Raw genomic sequence first — 25,036 nt, forward strand, 5'->3', positions numbered from 1 at the left:
CTTCAGTCTAGCAACTTTTAATAGCTGCCTGGGTTGTTACAAATCTATAGGATTGCCTCAGGGCCTACAGAAAATGTTTTTACCAGCAATGCAATCTGGCTGTGCATTTGCCACCTGCTTTTCTCAACCATATACCATTGCCCTGATGCTACAACCCTATCCCCTTAAGTTCCTGAAACCTCTTCCTCAAGCAACTACCTATCCACGAAGAAAGTAATTTTCTGTCCCTCCAGAAGGGCACACTTACCAATTCTGTATAAAGATGTTGCATCTTCCCTGCCACTGCTGTCACAGTCACAAGGACATTAAGCAAGGCATCCCTGTAGTACTGTTGCTCCTAGAAAGTATCCAAAGAGCCAACAGATGCTGCCAGCTAATGCTATGTCCAAAGATACAATATTCTAAGTGACTGAAGAAAGTCCCACCATCACCAGGAGATCCCATTTAGCTTCCTCCTGGTGCTGTCAAATGTCAAGCTGGCCAGGGCCAGAGAGAGATTGAAGAAGATGTCCTTTGATGGTATGGAGTCTTAGACAGCAAGTAAAATGCCATGGCAATAACCCAAATTGTTTTATTCTAGTGTGTCTATGTCATGTGAAGCACTATAGAGAAATAAAGCAAATTTCAATAGCCATCATAAGATGCACGTGACATGTATGCATATTCTATTAATGAACACTACAAAAACCCCACTATATTTGCCTATGTGTTATCTGTGCTTTGTCCAAGGGATTCTGGTTTTTTACATGCATAAAATGCACGTCTGTCCCACTCTCTGATAAAGCAATTTCTAACAACGATGTGCTCCAACACATTGGAAAGACACACAGTGCAGCTTAGCTATACTGCAAGTGGTTACAAAAAAAAAAATAAATTGGTCATTAGAAATTAGCACACACGTTCCACCAATTTCTTTAAAGTCCTATTTCATATCTACATTGATATATGTATCTCCTCTGAGCTGAAAAATTCTGAGAATGAGAAAAAAAAGTCACAATAATGAGAAGTACATTTCACAAGCCACCATACACACAACTGTTTAACAAATGGGGAATATTTGTGTAGTGAGAAAATTACATGCAGTTTATGTATTTTACATGTAAATATTTATTATTTATTATTATTATTGAAGCCTACACAGAAAGGTCAGCATTTCTGTTTTATAACATGTAAAGCACACTACAAAAACCACTGAACCAGTTTTTCAACATATGACAAGTGCTTCTACAGAACATAAGGTATACTCACTGGTTTATTTAGATGATGTCCTACAGAATCTGCTAGAGTTCCTATAGCATCATAAAGAATGAGCAGGTTTTTATGCTGATATTTACTAAATGCGAAGACCAAAGTGTCAAGTATATACGCAAGATAAGGAACAAGCTCTGTACAAGCCTCCTCTTCTAGAGTAGCAAAGGCACTGAATGACAAAAAAAACACCCCAAACAGGTCAGTCAGTATCTTGGAAAAAACAAAACAAGACCACCCCAAAACACTTCACACTACTAGTTTAAACTTTCTGTTTAAACATAGAACTGTATTTAGTCCTCAAATTCATCCAAGGTATGTTTTCAAAATGGTATTCCTGAGATAAACTCAATCTATTTTGATTGAACACAAAGATTCAGCTTTTAACATTGTAATGAGCAAAATTTTAAAATATTCCTGTAAAACCTGTTATGTATACATGTTACAGATCTAATTCTGCTTTATGAAGAAACTTTCTTGGCAGTCTGCTGTGTACACTCCTGCCCCACACAAACTGACACGCAAAAGCTTTATTTGCTGAGCTTCCTGCCCAAGAGGTGTACCCATTCCATTAATGGTGTGTCCATTAATTTATTTTTTTTTTAATATCAGCAGACAAGGGGGAGAAGGGAATCTTACCTCCAAGGATCTCCTTTCAAGAGAAAGGGAATATCCCTTGAAATAACTGTAACCCAAATGTTTTGGTAATCCTGAGCTAAATATAAACAACATCACTAATGCAATGATAGGATAGTTTTCCTTTGTCATCAGTATTGACCTTGTTCATAGGCATATATAACCAGATTTCTGGTCAATGAAACTTCAAATATTGAAAACAGACAGGTGGCACATACAGATAATTTCTTTTACTGCAATAGATTGTTTAGTTTGGTGATTTATATACTCTGAAAACAAACTGGACAAGAGAAATACAAATTAACTTTTTTCATTTTATTACGACTTGGAGTAATTTGTGACTACTTCAGAAGCGGAACCTACTCCAATTTAAAAGGAAAAAAATAAAATACGTTAAGAACTAGAAATGGAGTAATGCATTCATCGATAAAGGCATTAAAATAGATTCCCATGAAGCTTTGGCTCACCTGCAGGCAGCTTCTTGTACTCTCTTGTTGCTATCCAGAATACGCTTTAGCAACTCAGTCATTAATGGCTTCAAGTATATGTCTGGGGGTTGACTAACTACCCAGTGTGCATAGCGACTGAGAGTCCAGCATGTAATGGAGCGCACAAGAGCCTTTTTGTTAGAGAGGCACTGAATAAGATGAGGGATCAGCTCAGGTAGATATGGAATCATACCCTGCATGCAGCCTAGAAGGAAAAATATAGTTATTACAGTACGAGAATTAGAAAACGTAATAGAACTTTTTGTTATTTCCTAGAAGGGACATATTTTCATCCTCTATCATGTAGTAATACATTTTAACAATATACAAAGCAAGTCTACCTAATTTATGTTAAGTCCTAAAAAGAAACCTCACCATAAACAATAATTAAAATCCCCAATCAAATTTACGTTCATTTCAATTACATTTCTACTTCAGTGCTTCCCCAATCCCCAGAAATTCTGCTTTATTAAATGGAGTATAGCAAGAACATCCAAATAAAATTAGTTTATAAAGCTTGGAAGTCTTATGTCAGTCTACTCAGTGACCAAGACAACAAGTAGAGAAAGATTAGGCCTTGATAAAAATATCATCATATCATTAAAAAGGATTCCTTAAGAAATTTAATTTTCTTCTTGTTTTCTTCTAATATCACACAAATACTGACCAGCAATAAAAGCTACACACTTCAAGTCAGCAAGGGCAGTAATACACTGAGATTTGCCAGAAGTACTAACTTTTACCTTGCTTGACTTGAAATCAAAACCAACAAAAAAGTTTTCTAGCAACAAAGAAAAAGTATGTTCACTAGGCACTGTAGGAAAAGATAGATAATCCAGGCATGGACCCAAACATATTCCTTCAATTTGCAAAACGGACAGAGATGCTGGAAATACAGGCAAAAAGCCAAGCCTGTGAGTAAATACAAAGAAATGGAAATTATCACATTTAAATCAGAGAACCATCCACAAAAAGCAGCTCAGGGCACTGAAGTCACAGGACCGGTCTTCTCCATTTCTGAAAACACTGAATGAAATGTAAGGTTCAAATTTATTAAATATTCCTCTTGTATCAAATCAAGGTAGCACTTCATGAGAGACCAATAAATATATGCTGCAGAGTTAAGAAAGGCAGGAATAGATGAAATTATTTAAGTTATATAGCCTCTGAAATACGCATAGATTTGAAAATGAAAAATTAAAAAAATAACTGCAGTCACTAACTAGTAGATGTAAAGATTAATCACTAAAACCAAATCAGCTAAGGATGTATACTTGTTTGCACAAGTAAATTCACCTAGAAGGAATCACAGAGCTGCTTTAGAACCAATCAAAAATTCAGCAACCTGGTATGCACTGTTGCCTTACCTTCAGCAATTGCTCCAAGAACAAGGATACCAGATTCTTTAACTACCCATTCAGGATGGAAGAGCAATTCCTTCAAAAGGGGCAAGATGTGTGGCAGAAGTTCATCACGAAATACGTTAGCCAATACATCTAGAGCAGCAGCAGAACATTTCCCTGAGGGGAATTAACAGTGTTAAACTCTGCTTATTTTACAAGCAGTTGTACTTAGACAGTATAATCCTCATTTTAACTTTGAGCTGCCAGGGCATTAGGAGGAAAGATACTTCCATTTCATTACAATACACAGGGATCCACTGTGCTCTGGTACAAAGCCACAACTCTTAGAAAGCCAATTTTGCAGCATTTTTATAGCCACTAAAAGGACTTATACACTGGGGATATTAAACTGACAGGAACCACACCATTATATTGCAATGTTATATACACTACATAATTTCAGGATGGTGTAACACTATGGAAGCGGGAAGGTCTGTGACATGAATGTAACATACTGGAGAAACTAAGGAGAAAGGAGAAATCGCCTAAAAATATTAGCAATCGATTACAAAGAATATTTTCAAACATGGTCCATGTCTCAAAGCAAAAAAAAGGCAAAATCATCAATCTTTAGAAACTGAAAGAAATTTGCTCGCCTCTTCTCTGAGCTGTTATATCTTACTCCTAATTCTGTGATGCACCAATACAAAGAACACCACCTTGAAATTTTTTTGAAAGTTTTTAATCTCTCATTTTTAGCACACAAAAGCTCATAAAAGAACAACTTCAAAACATGATTCAGAAATCCTTATTCTGGTTTTCTGCTGTAGTGTTGTCAAGCCTTGAAAGGCTTGAGAGCTGGGCCTGTGCGAACCACATGGAGTTCAACAAGGCCAAGTGCAAGGTCCTGCATGTGGGTTGGGGCAATCCCAAGCACAGGCTGGGCGGAGAATGGATTGAGAGCAGCCCTGAGGAGAAGGACTTGGGGGTGATGGGTGACGAGAAGCTCACCATGAGCCAGCAGTGTGCACTTGCAGCCCAGAAAGCCACCCATGTCCTGGGCTGCATCCCCAGCAGCGTGGCCAGCAGGGCGAGGGAGGGGATTCTGCCCCTTTAATCCGCTCTCATGAGACCCCCCCTGCAGTGCTGCGTCCAGCTCTGGGGCCCCCAAGATAAGAAGGACACGGAGCTGTTGGAGCGAGTTCAGAGGAGGCCACGGAGATGATCTGAGGGCTGGAGCACCTCTCCTATGAAGAGAGGCTGAGAGAGTTGGGGCTGTTCAGCCTGGAGAAGAGAAGGGTCTGGGGAGACCTTCTAGCACCTTCCAGTACCTGAAGGGGCTACAGGAAAGCTGGAGAGGGACTTTTTACAAGGGCATGGAGTGATAGGACGAGGGGGAACGGTTTTAAACTGAAAGAGGGGAGATTTAGATGAGATATTAGGAAGAAATTCTTTGCTGTGAGGGTGGTGAGAGCCTGGCCCAGGTTGCCCAGAGCAGCTGTGGCTGCCCCCTCCCTGGCAGGGTTCAAGGCCAGGTTGGATGGGGCTGGGAGCACCCTGGTCTGGTGGAAGGTGTCCCTGCCTGTGGCAGGGGGTTGGGACTAGATGGTCTTTAAGGTCCCTTCCAACCCAAACTGTGCTGTGATTCTACATCTAGAAAAAAAATACTAAGATGGATTTATAAAGAATGCTTGTATTACAGAATTTATACTGCACTTTTTTTTTTTTGCTTATTATGATCTCAGTTCCTTCTTAATCTGTCAGAAATGATCCAACTGGAACAAAATTATATACAAGACAGGTAATCAGGCAAAATTTATGTAGGAAATGTAACATGCAAAAATCATAAACTGGACCTAAACTGCTAGTGGGCCTAAACAGGACACAGATAAGTTTTCAGCTGGGAGGTAGCAACTGCTAGAATAGATAACAAATACAAAACTTTTTCTGCTCTGCCTCTAAATGGCGTCCAACAGATTTGAATAAAACAAAACATGAGCCCTCAACTCGGAGCAGATCTCCACTGCAAAGCAATAATAAACAGCACAGTCTCCCCATGACCAGCACCTGCTGCTTTCAGCAAAGACTGTTTCAGCTTTCTACTAGAGGGAAAAAAAGGCAGGCTCCCATATTTGTTACCAGGTCTTATTAATAAGCAATGCTGCTAATTGTCAGGCTGTGGTGATGTTTCCTCTCTGTTCAAATTGGGAGTCAAATATAGAACACTGGATAAGAAATAGGGCACACAATTCTGAATTTCAAATAATCCAAATTCTCTCAAGTCCAGATGATGTACATCAAAACAGATTTCTTAACTGTTCTGTTCTCTCTCTTTCCTAGTCAGCTTTAGCTTCCTCACCATCTTAACCAAAACTGTGGACCACAGGGCACCCTCTGTTATTTCAGCTGTTTTTCAGAAAATATGTATTTAATTCTGCAATCTCTACACACAACAACTTCAAGAACAGCATTATGAATTTAAAACTATTAAAAAAAGATACTTTACAAAAGCAAGCATATTTGTGCTTATTTTCTTCTAAAATAATAATAATCATTTAAAAAGTTTATATATGTCTCAAAGTTGTTTGATCCATAAGCTTCAAGGTACATTCATCTGCACTACTGGTAATGGCTGTCAGCATTAGCATGTTCAAATGGAGGGGGAAAAAATATCAAACACAGAAACCAGATATAGAGGGAAGACTGAAGTAAAAGAAAGCATTATTAAGCTTCCTCAAGCTAAGAACAATGTGTAAGACTTCTTTTTAATAAAGGAAATAGGTGATCCATGATTTGTATTATCTTGTAGAATTAAAATTAAAAATCCAAAGCTTCTGCTTAATTACATCCAGTAGATGTTTGCAGCTCTACTGGCCACATTCGAAATAAGAAATAAGCTTACAGATGGCTAGCTTTTGTCAATACAGTTACATAGCCAAAACGTCACCTGAAAGACTCCCCCCCTCTCTCCCAACCACCAATTATATCAGCAGATAGTTCTTTTTCTATTCAAAAGCAAAGCCTCAGTATTTCTAGACACAAACTCCTCTTTTTACTGGGGTTCTTGTATTATGCAAGTAGCTATATTTTAAAACATTTTACACATTACTTTGACATACTTAAATTCCAGTCAGAAATAGTATCATCATCATCATCATCAAGATCATAGTCATCATTGTCATCATCTTCAATACCATCTTCTTCATGTTGCTGAGCTACCGTCCGTGAACGATGAAAACGAGGTCTTATGTCCTGTTCACTATCTGGAATAGCTTCATCTTCTTCAACATCCCCCTGTCATCAAAATGTTTTATCAGATAAACTAGTGCAACTATATTGCTCAAGGAAGTTAAGAACGTAGTGTAAATTTTAGTTCAAGATTTTATAAGCATATGAAAGATTCACATCCCACCTGTGCTGCCCAGCTAACTAAAAATGCCATTGTTCCTGCATTCTGCTACAGTATTTACCAGAAAAATGACAGGAAAATAGAAGCAAGAGAGGTAAGCTCACACAAAAGCACAAAGTATCCTTCTTGTTAAGAAATTACTCTTGATGGGAATGAATTAGAAGGAAGAAGTGATAGAGAAATCCTAGTACAGACACATTCTAAAATGTTGTGATGGAAAAAGCTGTGTAGTTCAACCTAGAAGGGCATTAGAATTAATTCTGAACATTTTTTAGGCTGCGTTGCTGCAGTAATTCATGGGTAAAAGTATCCCAGCTCTGCCAAAGTTGGGTGGGAGGGGACAGGGGCAAAGCAGGAAAGCCCACAGATTATTTTCCAACAAACATAGCAGCAGTCGCATTTAGTTTTTGGAGCAGCACACCTTGCCCCAGAAAGCTAAATCTCCATTGAACAGGTGGCAGACCAGATCTGGCCTACCAGCTCAATCATTCTGATTTACAAGTGAGAAGCTAACCATATATTCTTACTATGTATAAAAGAAATCAATGCTTACCTTCAACAGAATAATATCAATCTCTGAATATTTCATACCATTTACCAGCACAGGTATCAGTCTACAAAGAAATATTGATACATGTCAAGAAGGAAGACCCTGGTAATTACAGGTCTGTCAGTCTCACTTCAGTGCCTGGTAAAATTATGGAGAAGGTCATTCTGGGAGTTACTGAAAAACACTTGAGAGACAACGCAGTCATTGGCCATAGCCAGCACAGGTTCACGAAGGGAAAGTCCTGCTTAACCAACTTAATTTCCCTTTATAGAATCATAGAATTGTTTTGGTTGGAAACGACCTTTAAGATCATCGAGTCCAACCGTAAACCTAATACTGCCAAGTCCACCACTAAACCATATCCCTAAGCAGTGATGGGTCACCCATCTAGTTGACCAAGGGAAGCCAGTAGATATGGGATCTTTTTTGGATTTTAGCAAAGCTTTTGATACTGTCTCTCACAGTATCCTTCTGGACAAGATGTCCATCATACAGCTAGACAAGTCCATAATACGTTGGGTGAGCAATTGGCTGACTAGTCGGGCTCAAAGAGTTCTAGTAAATGGGGTTACATCAGGCTGGCGGCCAGTCACCAAGTGGGGTTTCCCAGGGCTCAATTTTAGGGCCAGTGCTCTTCAATGTTTTTATAAATGATCTGGATGCAGGAATCGAATGTACATTAAGTAAGTTTGCTGATGATACTAAAGTAGGAGGAGCTGTGGCCTCCCTCGAGGGTAGAGAGGCCTTACAGAGATCTGGATAGACTAGAGAGCTGGGCAATCACCAACCATATGAAATTTAACAAGAGCAAGTGCTGGATTCTGCACCTGGGATGGGGTAATCCTGGGTATACGTACAAATTGGGGGACGAGAGGCTGGAGAGCAGCCCTGTGGAAAGAGATCTGGGGGTTTGGGTTGATGGCACATTGAATATGAGTCAACAGTGTGCCCTGGCAGCCAAAAGGGCCAACCATGTCCTGGGGTGCATCAAGCACAGCGTAGCTAGCCGGTTGAGGGAGGTGATTGTCCCACTCTACGCTGCACTGGTGTGGCCCCACCTCGAGTACTGTGTTCAGTTTTGGGTGCCTCAATATAGGAAGGACATCAAACTATTAGAGTGTGTCCAGAGGAGGGCGACCAAGATGGTGAAAGGCCTCGAGGGCAAGACTTAGGAGGAGCAGCTGCAGTCACTTGGCTTGTTCAGCTTGGAGAAGAGAAGGCTGAGGGGTGACCTCATTGCAGTCTACAACTTCCTCAAGGGGGGCAGCAGAGGGGAAGGTGCTGATCTCCTCTCTCTGGTGACCAGTGACAGGACAGGAGGAAATGGCATGAAGCTGCATCAGGGGAAGTTCAGACTGGACATTAGGAAAAGGTTCTTCACTGAGAGGGTGGTCAGTCACTGGAACAGGCTCCCCAGGGAAGCAGTTGCGGCACCATGCCTGTCAGAGTTCCAGGAGTGTCTGGACAACACTCTTAGTCATATGGTTTAGTGTTAGGCAGTCCTGTGAGGAGCAGGGAGTTGGACTCGATCCTTATGGGTCTCTTCCAACTTGAGATATTCTATGATTCTATGTCAAAATAACACAAATAAAGCAAGCTGGTTTTCAGTTAGCTGGGCCATAATTTTGGTTCACAGAATCACAGAATGTTCGGGATTGGAAGGGACCTCGAAAGATCATCTAGTCCAATCCCCCTGCTGGAGCAGGATTACCTAGACCATATCACACAGGAACGCGTCCAGGCGGGTTTTGAATGTCTCCAGAGAAGGAGACTCCACAACCTCTCTGGGCAGCCTGTGCCAGTGTTCGGTCACTCTCACCGTAAAGAAGTTTTTCCTCATATTTAAGTGGAACCTCCTGTGTTCCAGCTTGCACCCATTGCCCCTTGTCCTGTCAAGGGATGTCACTGAGAAGAGCCTGGCTCCATCCTCATGACACTTGCCCTTTACATATTTATAAACATTAATGAGGTCACCCCTCAGTCTCCTCTTCTCCAAGCTATAGAGACCCAGCTCCCTCCAAACACCACCACCACCACCACCACAACAAACAAACAAAAAAACCCCAAACAAAAACAGTCTGATAACAAAAGCTAGTACCTTAACCACACTCCATTTCATGAGGTTCATCAATACTTTGTAATCTGAAAAAGTGTTAATTTCTAACTAGAGGTAGTCAGATGGCACAACTGAATTTCACACTTCAAAAACAGGATATTTTTCCACATGATGAAATTTATTCTGAAGCACCTTTCAGAAATTAAGTCTAAAGCTTTTCAGTAAGAATTCAAACTCCCAAAATATGCTTGATAAACAAGTTAAGTTGGCTCTCACAAATAGTATTTGTCATTTTATTTACCTGTGGCTGAAAACTCTACCTCACTACTCTTAAGGATGGAAGTCTAACTACATTAAGCCCTCCTATCCTTTTGTGATTACTTCAAGTATCACCCCTTAAGACAAGTCCCCAACATTGTAGAGATCTTGACATTAGTCAAGTTATTAGTCTATATTAGAACTTTACTTATTAAAGTGGTTATGGCCATGGGACTCCGACAGTACTGATGTATGGCTAAAAAAAAAAAAAAAGTACTGGGGGGGAAGTCAATTACTTCACATAAAACCGCATTCACTACAAAAATAAATCCATAAAAATATGTATTACAAGTCAAATCAAGCTAATACTGAAATTGCCATGGACTGACCCAGCACCAATGAGATTCAACCCTTGTATATTCTGCAGCTGAGGAGTATTGTTTCTGAAGGTACTCAGGCCAGCAATAATATTCATGCATCTCAGTGGCACGTTACCTTCTGAACTTTTAATAAAAGAATAGTAAGTATTCGGATTAACACCCATTCATTGGCATTTCTGCAGCATACTTCATGAAGTATGCAGGAGCTATGTATTTTATAAGAAAGCCTACAGGAGCAAAATGGAACAAGATATTAAACAAACAGGTTTTTAGAAGATCTTGTCCCACTTAATCTAATATAAAATATTTAAGATTATCATCAAGTACTGGCAAATTTATATAGCTCCCTAGTCAAAAAGGACTCGCCAACAAACAAGTTGCTTTCAACAAATATGACACTGAAAGATGAGATATATGTAATGTTACCCTTATCTGTTTTTCTAGAAATTTAAAAGCTTCTTAAAAAAACCACAACAACAGAGGATGAAGCTGTTGCAATGTCAATGTTCATGTAGGCCAGAAGTTTAAGTAAGTTTTATATTGAGAAGGTGACTAGTATTAATATGTGTGTTGGGAAGGGGGTAGGTAGAATCAAGAACTGTGCTATCATTCTTTTGTCTTTTGAGCTATAAGAGTAGTAGTTAAGCAAAAACATTTTAAAACTTAAAAATCATTTCTCATAACATTGGTTCTCCTGTTTTCAACTCCTATTCCTGTACTGCTACAGTAGGTGTTTTAATCTGAATTCTCTGCTTTCTAATTGCTTATGAAAACTGAAATTTTGACACCCTCTTTTTTTAAAAAAAATTGCTTTACGTCTAAAATGGTCACATTTGCTGAAAAGAATGCATCTCTTCTCTCAACATCTTGACTGGGAGAACAGAATCACAGATAGAACCGCTCTAGTATTTTCAAAAACCTTCCATGCATATGTCAAAAACAGAGTCGCCATTTACTGGGAACACTGAAGAATTCGTTTCCTATTGCAAAAGTCTTCAGATTAGTCTGGAAAAAAAGTTACAAGCACAGTTGCAGACATGCAGATGTTTAAGTCTCAAACATGGATATTCATTCCTGTTCAATCAAGGATCTACGTTTTAAGGCTTAGGATAACTTTTTGAAACTTACAAAAAAAAGTTTTTGAAACTTAAAAAAGTACTGTCAGTCTGCAGAAGTATGAAGAAACACATTATACATGTTTTCTTCAAGTTTAAATTGCAGTGACAATTGATATGAAATTGATTCCTAAATCTAAATGAACTTGTCATTTTGTTATGTTCTTCATAAAGATGGGGAACCCTTGGCATGACTATGCACATAGAAGCATTGCACAGAGATGCTCACAATAGCGGTTGTCAAGACAATGTGTTCATGGTACACCAGATATTACAGGTAATGTCACATGGAGATGTTTGTTTAAGCTTAAGTGCACGTTAGTATACCTTTGCATCCATCTGATGCTTAACAGGCTGTTAAGCTCGAGGTAAAGCACCAGTGACACAGTTTAGGTTGCTTCTGGAGCAGAGTTTGAAATCCTCAGAATTTCAAAATAACTAGGAGTTGTAATTCTTAATACTTACTTAGTAAGATGTCGACATAATACATCTTTACAAATTGGCTGTTCAGCCAAAGTCAGCCAAAACTCGCAAGCCTCCAAAGCCACATTTTCATCTTGGTCCTGGGTCCTTTGAAGCATATACTACACAATATAAAAAAATTACTTGTATAAGATGTAAGTTTTAAGTGCCCAGAAGAAGCTATCAACATTGCAAAGTGTGTTTGCAAAAACAGACTATGCTACCAGAGTAATTTTTTTTTCTTTGAGGCAAGGGGAAGAAACAGATATAAGAGACTACTTAAGGCTATGGTGAGAATAAGCCAACAGACTTATTTCTTAATGCTAGATGATTCAGATTCCAAGTTTCTTCACTGCTTAAGTGAGAACATTATTACCAAGAAACTACAGAGACCCAAGATAATAAACAGCAGTTTCCTGAGAACAGGGTTTTTTTTTAATTATTATTTTACTACCCCCCCCCTTTGCCCTTTTGAATAAAAAGTTACAACTATACACTTAGTAAGATGGAAATACTTTTTATATCCAGTACCATAAAAAAGCTTCCCTTTCAAATCTTGATTACTTGACAGGATGCAATTAAGTAGAACCCATACCAGGGAAAAAAAGTCTCACTTTTTTCTAGCATGAATGATAATTCAGAGATTCAGTATCAAGTCTTTAAGCTTGCTGTTAAAATTTAATCCCCTTTAAACAAAAAAAATAATCAAACACCTGCATAAACAGAAAGCCTAAGTATACCGTGGCTACATCAGTTTCTTATACATGACTGCCAGAACAATTTAGGGAAAATGCTTGCAACTTCCAAAATAGTAATTTCTGCAACCTTCCATGCCAGCCCTTATTTCTAAAACAGTTGGTTCTTCCACTCATTTTAGAAGCCTCATGGAAGTCCATGCAGCTACCTTTCCTCACACATGGATTTAAAACGAGCAAAAGAAATCCTTCTTCAGAAAACCATTTTATTCTCAAAATTAAATAGAATGGGGTGACCTACATTATCCTTATGCATTTCAGGGATGCAAGATTTGCCATGAACACACCCCTTCCTACAGAACTGCACTAAATTGCAAGAACTCACAGTAACAGAAATACTGCTCTATTCTGAGTTGTCAACAATTACAGCTTGGAAAAGTTGAAAAATGTCCTACTCATTGCAAGCAAGGCTTCATTAATGCACCTGAAGTGATTTGGCATTTTTCCCCAGAGGGCTTGAAAATCCATTATTTTGTTGTATCCAGTTATTTGTCACAAAGACAAAAACAGAATGACAAAAAGTAATCTCTGTTTGAAGGTGCTCCTCACACTGTCATTTCCTCTTTAAGTATGTATTATAGTATATCCTCCATGAAGTTAGATAGCAGTAGATTGAAAAGGCTACTTACACTCAGTGGTATAAGATAGCCATATATACAGCCTGGAAATCATAGAATCAGACTGGTTTGGGTTGGAAGGGACCTTAAAGATCACCTAGTTCCAACCCCCTGCCACAGGCAGGGACACCTTCCACCAGACCAGGGTGCTCCCAGCCCCATCCAACCTGGCCTTGAGCACTGCCAGGGAGGGGGCAGCCACAGCTGCTCTGGGCAACCTGGGCCAGGGTCTCACCACCCTCACAGCAAAGAATTTCTTCCTAATATCTAATCTCAATCTCCCCTCTGTCAGTTTAAAACCGTTCCCCCTCATCCCATCACTCCATGCCCATGTAAAAAGTCCCTCTCCAGCTTTCCTGTAGGCCCCCATAGTAAGAACAGTGATACTAGTAACAAAGTAAAGTGTGGGAAGAGTATTTGAAGGCTTTTTTTTTTTAATATTATCATGCCAAATTTTAATAAGTACTTTTAAAGATAAGCTATAAAGTTCTACTGACTTTAGGCAATGGAAATAGTTGCTTCATAACAATAAATTACAAAATAGCATAGGAAGATTATTCAGAACTGGTTTGCGTACTCTGTAACAAAGTGTCGTGTTAGTCTTGTTATGTCAAACCATCAAGAAAATAGTAGAGTGATACACAAAGCATTAAGAACACATACTTTGAGCAGTAACAGATGTCTATCTGAAGAAAGAAACAGGATGCACACAATCTTATGACTTCAGCAACAAGCTGAGTTTCTGTGTTATAACTTCATAACATCAATACACTATTCATTCATTACAAGTAATCTCATTATGCATTATATAATAAAAAGTCAGGACTTCTATTGAGAAAGATCTTAGGAGCCATGTGTTTGGCTAAATATGCTCTATGAACATACAAGTGCAATCTAATAACTGAAATCTGTTAGGTCAGTCTACTCCTGACATATCCTGTTGTCATGTTCTCAGACAAAGGAAGGAGAGAAAAAAAAAAACAAAAAAATACACATCTGCTTCTGCTCACCTGGAAGTATATGCTCAAAAACCCCACTGAAATCCAAATGCAACCATTCTTGTATGCTCCAGGAACTTGACAAGAAAGTTAATACTAAACCTGTCTGCTTCAAAAGCATGATGCTGGCCAAGACCTTCTGTCTTAGAATCACTACTGGATCATTAATATTCTTAACTACTTTAAAAGGGACTCTCTGTAAGCATAAAAAAACATCATGTGGATACAAGCTTCTCACTTTTTAAGACTTCCTTCAGTTAGAGCAGCTACCATCAGCAGCATTCAGCTTGGAGGTATTCAAGCTTCAAAGGGGCAAAACCAGACTCATTTGAATGTTGAACAATAGTCAGTTCTGAGATATTACATTTGCACATTTGTATACAGAACTGGGGAAATCAGTAACAGTACACAGTAGTCCCAAAACTAGGAGGGGGGGGCGGGGGGGGAAGTCTAAACTTTGTTATAGAACAAAAATTCACTACTACTATCTTTTGTAGAGAAGCAGCGAGTAATAGTTTCCCAACCACAAAATACCGGATACAATGAGAATACAATCTTGGATCTTCTTCTGGTTGGTGACATCATTTCCACCTGCAAAGCCCGGAAGTTCCTTACCGATCTTAGGAGGGTGAAGAGCCAGAGAAGTTATCACTTGTCGACAATATAATCTCCAAAGCTTTATTCTCTCTCTCTCTCAAAACCCCCAAACCCAACCAAACAAAAGAAAAAAAACACCTCAAGTACCAACAATCCCTACTTGTCCTGTGTTACATGAGAACATGTCTGCCAGGGTTGGTGTCACGGAATTCCAGATAACACGTAGGAAGACTAGACAGCAGGCCAAGGCTGTCACGGGTCACCTCAATTTTATGCCTCTCTAATGCCTTTGTCCAGGAGCAAAAAAAACTTAACACCACCTTTGTGTTGTCTGGACCTAGCCCTTATGGAATTTGACACTGGGTTATGACCCACTTGTTCACATGAAATCTGCATGAGAAACATACTGATCTTAGCTATATTTCCAGTCTAGCAAGTAGTGTATGTAAAGGCTACCTAGAAACTATCAGTATTTCTCAGAAACATAGAAATTACAACTCAAACAGTTGAGCAGACAAAAAACAGCTGATTGGTCCTCTGGTAGGCAAGTCTGCACTAATCTAGAATGTTAAAGGAACTATCAAATGATGCTAATGTCTATAACTGAATGCAATGGCAGGCAGCTTCATTAGTAGCTCAAAAAGCATCTCAGCTATATAAAATAACATTCCTTATCCTTGTGGTCAAAATATCCAAAAAAGGTGACAGCTTCAATGTATAAACTGCAGCAGTATCAGCCCTAGAACTAAGGTTTTTAACATGATCTTCTCACTTGTGGTCAGGCAATGCCTGGCTGCTCCATGGTATAGCTGATTCTGGCCATTTCAGGATCAATTAACTTAATGAAGAATGAAGAACTGCCATATGCATTGTCTGTCAAATACAATGTCAAGTTGGCAATTAGCTAAAAAGAAACTTTCGCAACTTCAATCTTGAAGGAAAACAAAGAGTAGGCAACCACAAGAGTTACATACCTGTTCTGATGAATGCTTTTAATTTTTTATTATTTCTGCAATCCCAAACATGTTTCAGCATGCAATCTGGGAAATGAGACTCACCTCAACTATACTAATCATATGAGGAAGCAAGCGATCCATTCGAACTTCCAGTAACATTACCAGAGCACGGCAAACATTTTTGCGTACTTCAGGCTCCTCATCACCAGCCAGTGCAAAAAGATTCTGTTGGAATGTAATACCAGTTGAAAAGCCTCAATTCATCTAGTTCAACTTGTATTTAAATTGACATTACTGGCAAACTAAAGTATGCAAACATGTACTCCTATACCCTCCCACCCCACACCTCAGAATACCATATTATTTCTTAAAGACATACAGTTTAGCAAATGAACTCTTCAGACTCTCAATGTGTATTGTTACCCAGTGTTTTGGTCATGTGTACATTAGATACAAGAACATTATTTCCTGAAATTTTTTTTCCCTAAACATGAATGAAGTTCTGAAGCTAGAAAACTCCTTCAGTACATAACAGCAGCAAATAAAATACTCTAGATAACTCAAAATATTACCCTTCTAATCCACATTCAGTAGTAGTATTCAGAGAGACTCAGTAACACAATGATCCCCATACTGAACTCTCCATCACTGGTAGGTGACAGACATTCTGTGATTCTGTGATTCTGCTGCCAGTACCTTTATGCAATGAGAGTTTCCTCTATTTATGAAAAAGAAGCATCTTTCAAAATACTATTTCTTGGGCTGGGAGACTGCTTAGACTAATCTGAGCATAAGCATACAGAATGAACTTCAATCCATGGGGACTGAAGCTAAGAATGGGAAGCCAGCAATGTAGAGTTTGGGGGTAGCGGCGGTTGTAAAACATTATTCAAAGCTCTTGATAAATCAGATATGTAATTTGACTTAACCCCCCCAGTCTCCATTTAGCCCACATCCAGGGCTAAACAATAACCAGTTGCTCTATCACCCAGTGACCCCTCTCCAGCCAAGAAAGGGAACTTGGAAAAGGAAGGAGACTCGTGGGTTGAATTTGAAACAGATTTAATAAAATAAGAAAACCAATATTAATGGTAATACAAAATACACAAAGTTATACTCAACCCATATAGTGGTGGGGAGACCCTCCAAGAATAATGACCATTGAGGAAAGAGAGGAGAGACCATAGCTAGGAAACTTTACAATTTATAGTGAACATGACATTTATGGTATAGAATACACCTGTTGGCCGGCCTGGGTCAGCTGCCCTGGGTTTAGCTCCTCCTAGCTTTAGCACCTGGCTAACTCAAAACTGCTGATGGCCTTGATCACCATGGAAACCTGCATACCATGGCTGGCCAGGAACTAAAACAAAATGTAACAGAAAATTGATTCTATCATTCTATCCCAGCGAAACAAGGACACCCCCCAACCAAGAATGCACACTCACCTCAATAAAAGAATCTATGTGCAACATAAGAGCTTGAGTTCTGCTGATGATAAATTGATTGACACATGCAACAGCATGAGACCTACAAATGGAACAGTCAAAATAGACATTTTTCATGACTTAAACATTTTCTAAACTGTACATAGGCATCAAAAACATTAGGAAGCAAATCACATTGTCCAAGCATCTTCTAGAGGCAAGAGGGAACAAATCTGCACATCTATATTGTCACCAAGAAAAATTACTAAACTACGTTTTTAAGTACCACCTTATACTCCCATATATCTAACAAATAATTTAAAATAAAGTATTCAGTAAATAAAAACCAGAGTAGGATGACTATACCTGGCACATTTGTTCCAAACAGTATGTAAGGATGTTCTTTTTCAGTATATTATGATTATTGATCTTCTCTGATATTAACAATTCCATACAAGTCAACATGGTGAAATTTTAGCATGCCCTTCCTCATTGCTTAAGTATCCAACTGCCTTTGCAATATTTTTAGTATTTAATGAGACCAATATGCATCAGTAATATAGTTGTAGCTTAGAACAAATACACACTTGCATTAGGACACATACTAAAACACTTGTGGTAGAAACATACTAAAAGTGAAGAATTGGTTCTTCTATTCCACTTCATGCAAAGCCATTACTTACAACTCTTTTTCATTCTGAGATACAAAAGCCAAATTACTTAAGTAAAGGCACGAGGGAAAGCTACCTTTAAAAACCTTTGAAGATCCATTCAAGTATTTTTACTAAAGTAACTCCAAACGTCTAGTCTGTTCAGACATTTCTTGGAAGACAGTCTCATAAAACAGTGTTCAAAAGTTGTCTCTTGACAGATTTAAATATAAAGTATTTTACTGACACTACTAATATTCTTCATACTTCAGCACTATGTACTGAAACCAGGCTGCAGGTCAGCAGGTGATCTGCTTTAAAGTTGAAACTGGTTTAACTATCTCAAAGTAGCCAGCCGGTCTAGGGAAGTGATCGTCCCTCTGTACTCGGCACTGGTGAGGCCGCACCTTGAATCCTGTGTCCAGTTCTGGGCCCCGCACTTCAAGAGAGATGTTGAGGTGTTGGAGCAAGTCCAGAGGAGGGCGACCAAGCTGGGGAAGGGTCTGACCTATGAGGAACGGCTGAGGGAGCTGGGGTTGTTTAGCCTGGAGAAGAGGAGGCTCAGAGGTGACCTTAGTGCAGTCTACAACTACCTGAAGGGAGGTTGTAGTGGAGTGGGAGTTGGCCTCTTCTCCCAGGCAACCAGCGATAGGACAAGAGGACACAGCCTCAAGCTTCGCCAGGGGAGGTTCAGGTTGGACATTAGGAAGAATTTCTTTTCAGAAAGGGTTATTAGACATTGGAAGGGGCTGCCCAGGGAGGTGGGGGAGTCACCATCTCTGGAGGGGTTTAAGAAAAGCCTGGACATGGCCCTTAGTGCCCTGGTCTAGTTGACATGGTGGCGTCAGGGCAACAGTTGGACTTGATGATCCCAGAGGGCTCTTCCAACCTGGTTGATTCTGTGATTCTTTGCACTCTCCCTTCAGGTACTTATATACATTGATGAGGTCCCCCTGAGCCTTCTCTTCTCCAGGCTGAACAGACCCAGCTCTCTCAGCCTTTCCTCATAGGACAGAGGCTCCAGACCCTTTATCATCTTCGTGGCCCTTCGCTGGACTCTGTCCAGTAGCTCCATGTCTCTCTCTTAGTGGGGAGCCCAGAACTGGACACAATATTCCAGGTGTGGCCTCACCTGGAGGGTGAGGGGAAGGATCACCTCCCGTGCTGGCAACACTCCAGTCCAGGATACCATTCATCTTCTTGGTGGCAAGGGCACGTTGCTGGCTCATTTCAGGGTAAAAGCTACTGTTCTTGTTGATAAATATTAGCAATAACAAGTTAATTCTGGAATTTTTCTTCTATCCTATACTTCTGTTACTTCGGAGAGATTAATACTGTATTAAAGCAAAAAGATGTTGAACTCATTTAATTTGATCCAGCTGAAAGATAAAGAGCTTTCTAAGTTTTGGTGCAGTTAAAAAAGTAGAAAAATATTTTTCTGCAAGAACTCAGAAGAAGCTGCAGTCATTACAAAATGAATGCAAGATAGTTCTTTCTAATCAGAATATGAAATTCTAACCACAGCATTGAAATGTTCATAATAATATGCAAAATCTTAAAATAAACAGTTTGATTTTCAAAGTCAGACAGATTCTAGATTTGGAAGATGTATAAAGAGGTGAGGCTGATCTATTAAATAAGCAGATAAGTGTGGAAATTACTGATGCATGAAATCTCTGTGCCTTCTCACATTTGCACATGCAGGATCATTTAAAAAAACTAAGCATGTTTTAAACTGATCTATAAAATATCAACCTTGCTGCTCATGTAAATAAATTTTTAACAGGTAACTTTAGTACAGCACCTAAATCTACCTTATTTTTGGACTGCTGTGCTTGAAGAACTGCAAGAATTTAGGTATCATGATATTGAGTGGTCGGTCCAATACATCGCTATCTAAAATTTCAGCAGAATCTTCACATATCTTCTGAAGAGCGCCAAATGCACCCTGTTTAAAAATAAATAAAAAAACTGTTCTTTTACATTTTGAAGAAAGCAACATTTCAGGTTTTGTACAGAACAGGTGATTTTAGCACACCACCACAGTAAATGTAGCTAATTAAAAACACTACATAACAGCATGACATCTTGGACCACTGTCATATCTCTAAGGATTATTTTATACAAAATGCTTCACACACTTATGGAGAGAGCATCAAGTAATTAAAATCGTGTGATCATAGATTTTTATTTTTTAAAAATCAGACAAGACTTTTTTCTCCTCATAGCTTAAAACAGTTGAGCTGGTATTTATTTATTTTCCTTCATAAACACTGAACAAAAAAAGTTCATTTCACACTAGGCTGATATAGCAGTGACAGATCACATTTCCAGATTAAGTTATAAGAAGAATGAACAACACTACTTTTAAGTAAGAGAAATTTCAGGGTCAACTTGATGATGCCTAAAAGATTGGGCATCACAAAGTGGTAACTTTAGGACACTTCTCAGCTGAGATGCTATGATTACCCATCTACAGTCTTATTCTGCTTTTATGCAAAGAAAACAAATTCATTTGAATGAACACTAAGAACATGTAATGCAGGTAGAATAAAAAGTATCAAATTCGAGCCACTGTTCTCTGAAGAGATTATATACGTGCATATACACACACAAAATACTATATATATATATAGCATCTATGAAGAGAGACAAAGAAATAATCAAATTTAGATGATAATCCATTTCAAAATAAGTCTCCTTACCTCACAGGTATTGTAATCTTCAGAATCCAACAGGCTGCAAAGCTTTGGTAAGAGTTCAGGCCAATTCTGTAATTCCCCTTTTGAAGCAATGGTTGTTATCAGAATGCCTAAGAGAATCAGAGGAATAAAGGAAACGAGATCTCATATATCCTCACAGGTTTCACACCAATTTTTCTCATTTTACTCCTCTCGGAGATTTAAGGAGTTAAGAAATTTCTTGTTTTATTAATATCAGCATCAAAACATGGTGTAGTTGTGACAATTATCAGAAACAAACAGCTTTGGGAGTTTAATAACTCTCACTAGTGCAGCTCTCATATCAGTAACAGTTTTAGTGTGCAGAAGACAGCAATAAGAGTAAACTTACCTACAGTAGCTCTAATTAAGGGTGAGGAATCACCAATGTTGTTCAGACATTCACTTTTAATGAAGTCAGTTACCCCATTTGGAAAGCTGTGAAAATGTGCTTTTACATTATTCTTCAAGATTAGACCACTCAAGGAACGTGTCGGTTCATCTGCAACAGAAAATAATTACATTCAAACTTCGATCAGCTCATAGGATAAAGCAGATTTCCAGAACAATGCAACAGGATCAAAGCTTATAGTGAGATATATTAATCTTTATTTCCTTATCTCTCCTTCCAAATACACCCATCAATTCATGTACTGAAGTTTTTTAGTTTCAGAGTTCACTATTTCTATTTATTCAAAATTGGAATATCAGAATTGCAAATTCTACGTTTTAAGAAAGTTTTGTATAGATATAAGCAAGGAATAGATCTGAACTCATGGGATATAGAAGACTCATGAAAGAGATTAGTCAACTGTCCTGGTTTGGCCTAAACCAGGCCAATTTTCCTTTCAGTGATTTTTACTTTCAGCTAAGTCTCCTCTAAGTAACTGCACTTTCTGAAACTAACTGCATGTTTTGCAGACAGTGTCTGCCTCCAGGACTGATAACGCTCGAAGTTTGTAGTTATCACTGAGGCACCGGTAGGGATGTTGTGCAGAAAGGCTCTTGCTGTACTTGTTCTTAGAGAAACCAAGGTCACTGCTGAATTCCTCACTGCTTACGAGTGAAGAGCCAAAGGGGGGTCGCAGCTGCAGGGGGGAGCGGACAGGGCAGGTGACCCAAAATTGACCAACGAGGGTATTCCATCCCACACACGTCATTCTCAGTATAAAGCGGGGGGATCACGAGGGTCTCGCCCTCTTCTGCTATGGCCGGTGTCCAAGGAGGACTCTGTCTGTTTTCCTGCTGCCCCCGATCCCGATCCGTGCATCCCTGAATCCAGTTCCCGTCCGTCGCTGGGCCCAGCCTGGGCCTTCCCGGAGCCTGCTCTGCAGTGCCGGGGGTGACGTGACCGACATCGGGGGAGCTCGATCTTGGTTTTGTATATATTTGTATATATTTGATTATTTCTATTATTATTATTATTATACTCTTTTTCATTATTATAGTTCATTAAAACTGCTTTAACTTTCCAACCCATAAGTCTCTCCCTTTTCCCTTTTCCTTTCCCTTCTGGGGGGGGAAGGGTTAACAGAGAGCGTCTGCCACAGGTTTAATAGCCGGCCCAGCCTTAAACTGTGACATCAACTAAAGACATTCAGACATTCTGATTATACTGACAGGCTTGCTGTAGCACTATTACTGTATGAAATACATGATAACTCAGCTTTCACCATAGTAAGATCTAGAAATGAGGTAGGGACTAGGCAGTAAGTCTGCCGCCTCCTACTACCACAAAAATACAGTGTTCAATTTTTCTACAAAATATTGTACTCCCTTCAGATACCAGCTGTTCTATCAATCTATTAAATTAATAATTAGAAGGAGAGGAAAAAAGGCTTTAAACAATGTTAACAGGTAAGTGTTATATGGTGTGAACCATAAGAAAAAAGCCACTAGAATTGACCTAAACAGAGTAATACTTTAAGTTTAGGCAACAGTTTGAGGTCTCTTCACTGAGCTCTTTTTGCCTGCAAATTCCTCTAAATTATTGGGATAGGGGAAAAGTGGAAAAAGAATAGCCTAGATTTTTCAGTTATACTGGAGCAGGCTCATGTTTAGTTCTTCAACCAAGGGCATGAGTAACATTATTACTTCTGAAACATGCTGAAAGTGAGATCTGGATGTTCTACATAGAAAGGAGTAGTTTATAGTATAAGAAAATTTAAATTTACAGTTCACAGCAATCCTAATCAGCACATGAAGCTAATTTTAATTAGCATTTTAGCCACCTGTTTGAATTTTTTTTTGTATGAAGCTGATGTTAAACCTTGGTAGGCAGCTAAGCACCACGCAGCCAGTCGCTCACTCCCCTGCTTGGGATGGGGAAGAAAAGCGGAAGGGTAAAAGTGAGAAAACTCAGGGGTTGAGATAAAGACAGTTTAATAGGGAAAGCAAAAGCCACGCGTGCAAGCAAAGCAAAACCAGGAATTCATTCACTGCTTCCCATGGGCAGGCAGGTGTTCAGCCATCTCCAGGAAAGCAGGGCTCCATCACGCGTAATGGTGACTTGGGAAGGCAAATGCCATCACTCTGAATGTCCCCCCCCTTCCTCCTTCTTCCCCCAGCTTTATATGCTGAGCATGATGTCATATATTATGGAATATCCCTGTGGTCAGTTGGGGTCAGCTGTCCCAGCTGTGTCCCCTCCCAACTTCTTGTGCACCCCCAGCCTACTTGCTGGTGGGGGGGTGTGAGGAGCAGAAAAGGCCTTGACTCTGTGTAAGCACTGCTCAGCAATAATTGAAACAGAATCACAGAATCCCAGACTGGTTGGGGTTGGAAGGGACCTCTGGAGATCATCTAGTCCAATCCCCTGCCAAAGCAGGGTCACCCAGAGCACATTGCACAGGGTCGTGTCCAGGTGGGTTTTGAATATCTCCAGAGAAGGAGACTCCCCCCCTCCCTGGGCAGCCTGTGCCAGGGCTCTGGCACCCTCACAGTAAAGAAGTTCCTCCTCATATTCAGATGGAACTTCCCATGTTTCAGTTTGTGCCCATTGCCCCTTGTCCCGTTGCTGGGCACCACTGAGAAGAGTCTGGCCCCCTCCCCTTGACACCCGCCCCTGAGGTATCTGTCAGCATTGATAAGATCCCCCCTCAGTCTGCTCTTCTCTTCTCCAGGCTGAACAGCCCCAGCTCCCTCAGCCTCTCCTCATAAGAGAGATGCTCCAGACCTCTGATCATCTTTGTACCCCTCTGCTGGACTCTCTCCAGTAGTTCCTTGTCTTTCTTGAACTGGGGGGCCCAGAACTGGACACAGTTACTCCAGGTGTGGCCTCACCAGGGCAGTGCAGAGGGGGATAAGAACCTCCCTTGACCTGCTGGCCACACTCTTCCTAATGCACCCCAGGATACCATTGGCCTTCCTGGCCACAAGGGCACATTGTTGGCTCATGGGGAACTTTTTGTCCACCAGAACTCCCAGGTCTTTCTCTGCAGAGCTGCTTTCCAGCAGCTGTAAACATCCCTGTATCATCAACACTGTTTTCATCACAAATTCAAAACAGCCTCATACTATCTACTATGACAGCATATAGTAGCCATACTAGCTACTATAGCAGCATATAAAGCTGGGGGAAGGTTGGTGGGGGGCCACTGCTCAGGGACTGGCTGGGCATTGGTCGGTTGGTGGTGAGCAATTGTTTTCATTTGCATCACTTGTCTTTCTTGGGTTTTATTTCTCTCTCTTTGTTATTTTCCTTTTCATTACAATTTATTATTATTTTATTTTATTTTATTTCAATTATTAAACTGTTCTTATCGCAACCCATGAGTTTTCTCACTTTTGCCCTTCCAATTCTCTTCCCCCCATCCCACTGCAGAGGAAGTCAGCGAGCAGCCATGTGGTACTTAGTTGCCGACTGGGGTTAAACCACAACAGTCCTTTTTGGCACCCAAACAGGGACTCGAAGGGTTTGAGGTAATAACAGATTGACCAGAGCATATTAGAAGGGATTTATATCTGTTAACAGTTGTGGGTCACGATATTGATTCATCTGTTCTCTGTGGAAGACCCTCAGCCTGCAAAGAGCTGTGCTTTACTTGGGGAGCAGAAGATTTGCTTGGGAACACTGCACTGAGAATAGTTTTTGCTTGCTTCTGAGATAAAGGAGCCGAGACCAGTTCACAGGGCTTTTTGAGGCATGAAAGAAGTAAACATGTGTGGAAGGTCAGTTCTGAACACAGAGCTGAAAACAGGGAATGGTTGTTGATGTTTTGAGTCCAGAACACTGGCTCTTCCCAGAATGGGTGATGAGTGCTTAGCGTGTGAATGTTGATGTTATCTTGAACTGCCTAGTCTGGCTCCTGCATTGTAGCAGTTAAATAGGGTAGTAGCATAACAATAAAAAGCCTTAGGCCTTTCGGCTTC

The 25,036-nt window shown here is 39.9% G+C and overlaps 1 protein-coding gene across 3 annotated transcripts in view; it reads right to left on the reverse strand.

Annotated features, from left to right (window-relative positions):
- Positions 1-25,036, reverse strand: part of LOC137677108 (transportin-1-like) — an 83,884-nt gene that overhangs the window by 14,808 nt on the left and 44,040 nt on the right. For all 3 annotated transcript variants that reach the window (XM_068424297.1, XM_068424295.1, XM_068424296.1), the window contains 11 exons: positions 21,018-21,167; positions 20,651-20,757; positions 19,760-19,893; positions 17,317-17,398; positions 15,971-16,093; positions 11,949-12,067; positions 7,678-7,738; positions 6,835-7,009; positions 3,740-3,892; positions 2,352-2,577; positions 1,249-1,420 (listed from right to left, as the gene is read on the reverse strand). In XM_068424297.1, coding sequence (XP_068280398.1) covers positions 1,249-1,420; positions 2,352-2,577; positions 3,740-3,892; positions 6,835-7,009; positions 7,678-7,738; positions 11,949-12,067; positions 15,971-16,093; positions 17,317-17,398; positions 19,760-19,893; positions 20,651-20,757; positions 21,018-21,167 — 1,502 coding nt within the window. The remainder of the gene's footprint in view (positions 1-1,248; positions 1,421-2,351; positions 2,578-3,739; positions 3,893-6,834; positions 7,010-7,677; positions 7,739-11,948; positions 12,068-15,970; positions 16,094-17,316; positions 17,399-19,759; positions 19,894-20,650; positions 20,758-21,017; positions 21,168-25,036) is intronic.

This window comes from Nyctibius grandis (genome assembly GCF_013368605.1).
Source record: "Nyctibius grandis isolate bNycGra1 chromosome W unlocalized genomic scaffold, bNycGra1.pri SUPER_W_unloc_1, whole genome shotgun sequence".
In the NCBI taxonomy this organism is placed as follows: domain Eukaryota; kingdom Metazoa; phylum Chordata; class Aves; order Nyctibiiformes; family Nyctibiidae; genus Nyctibius; species Nyctibius grandis.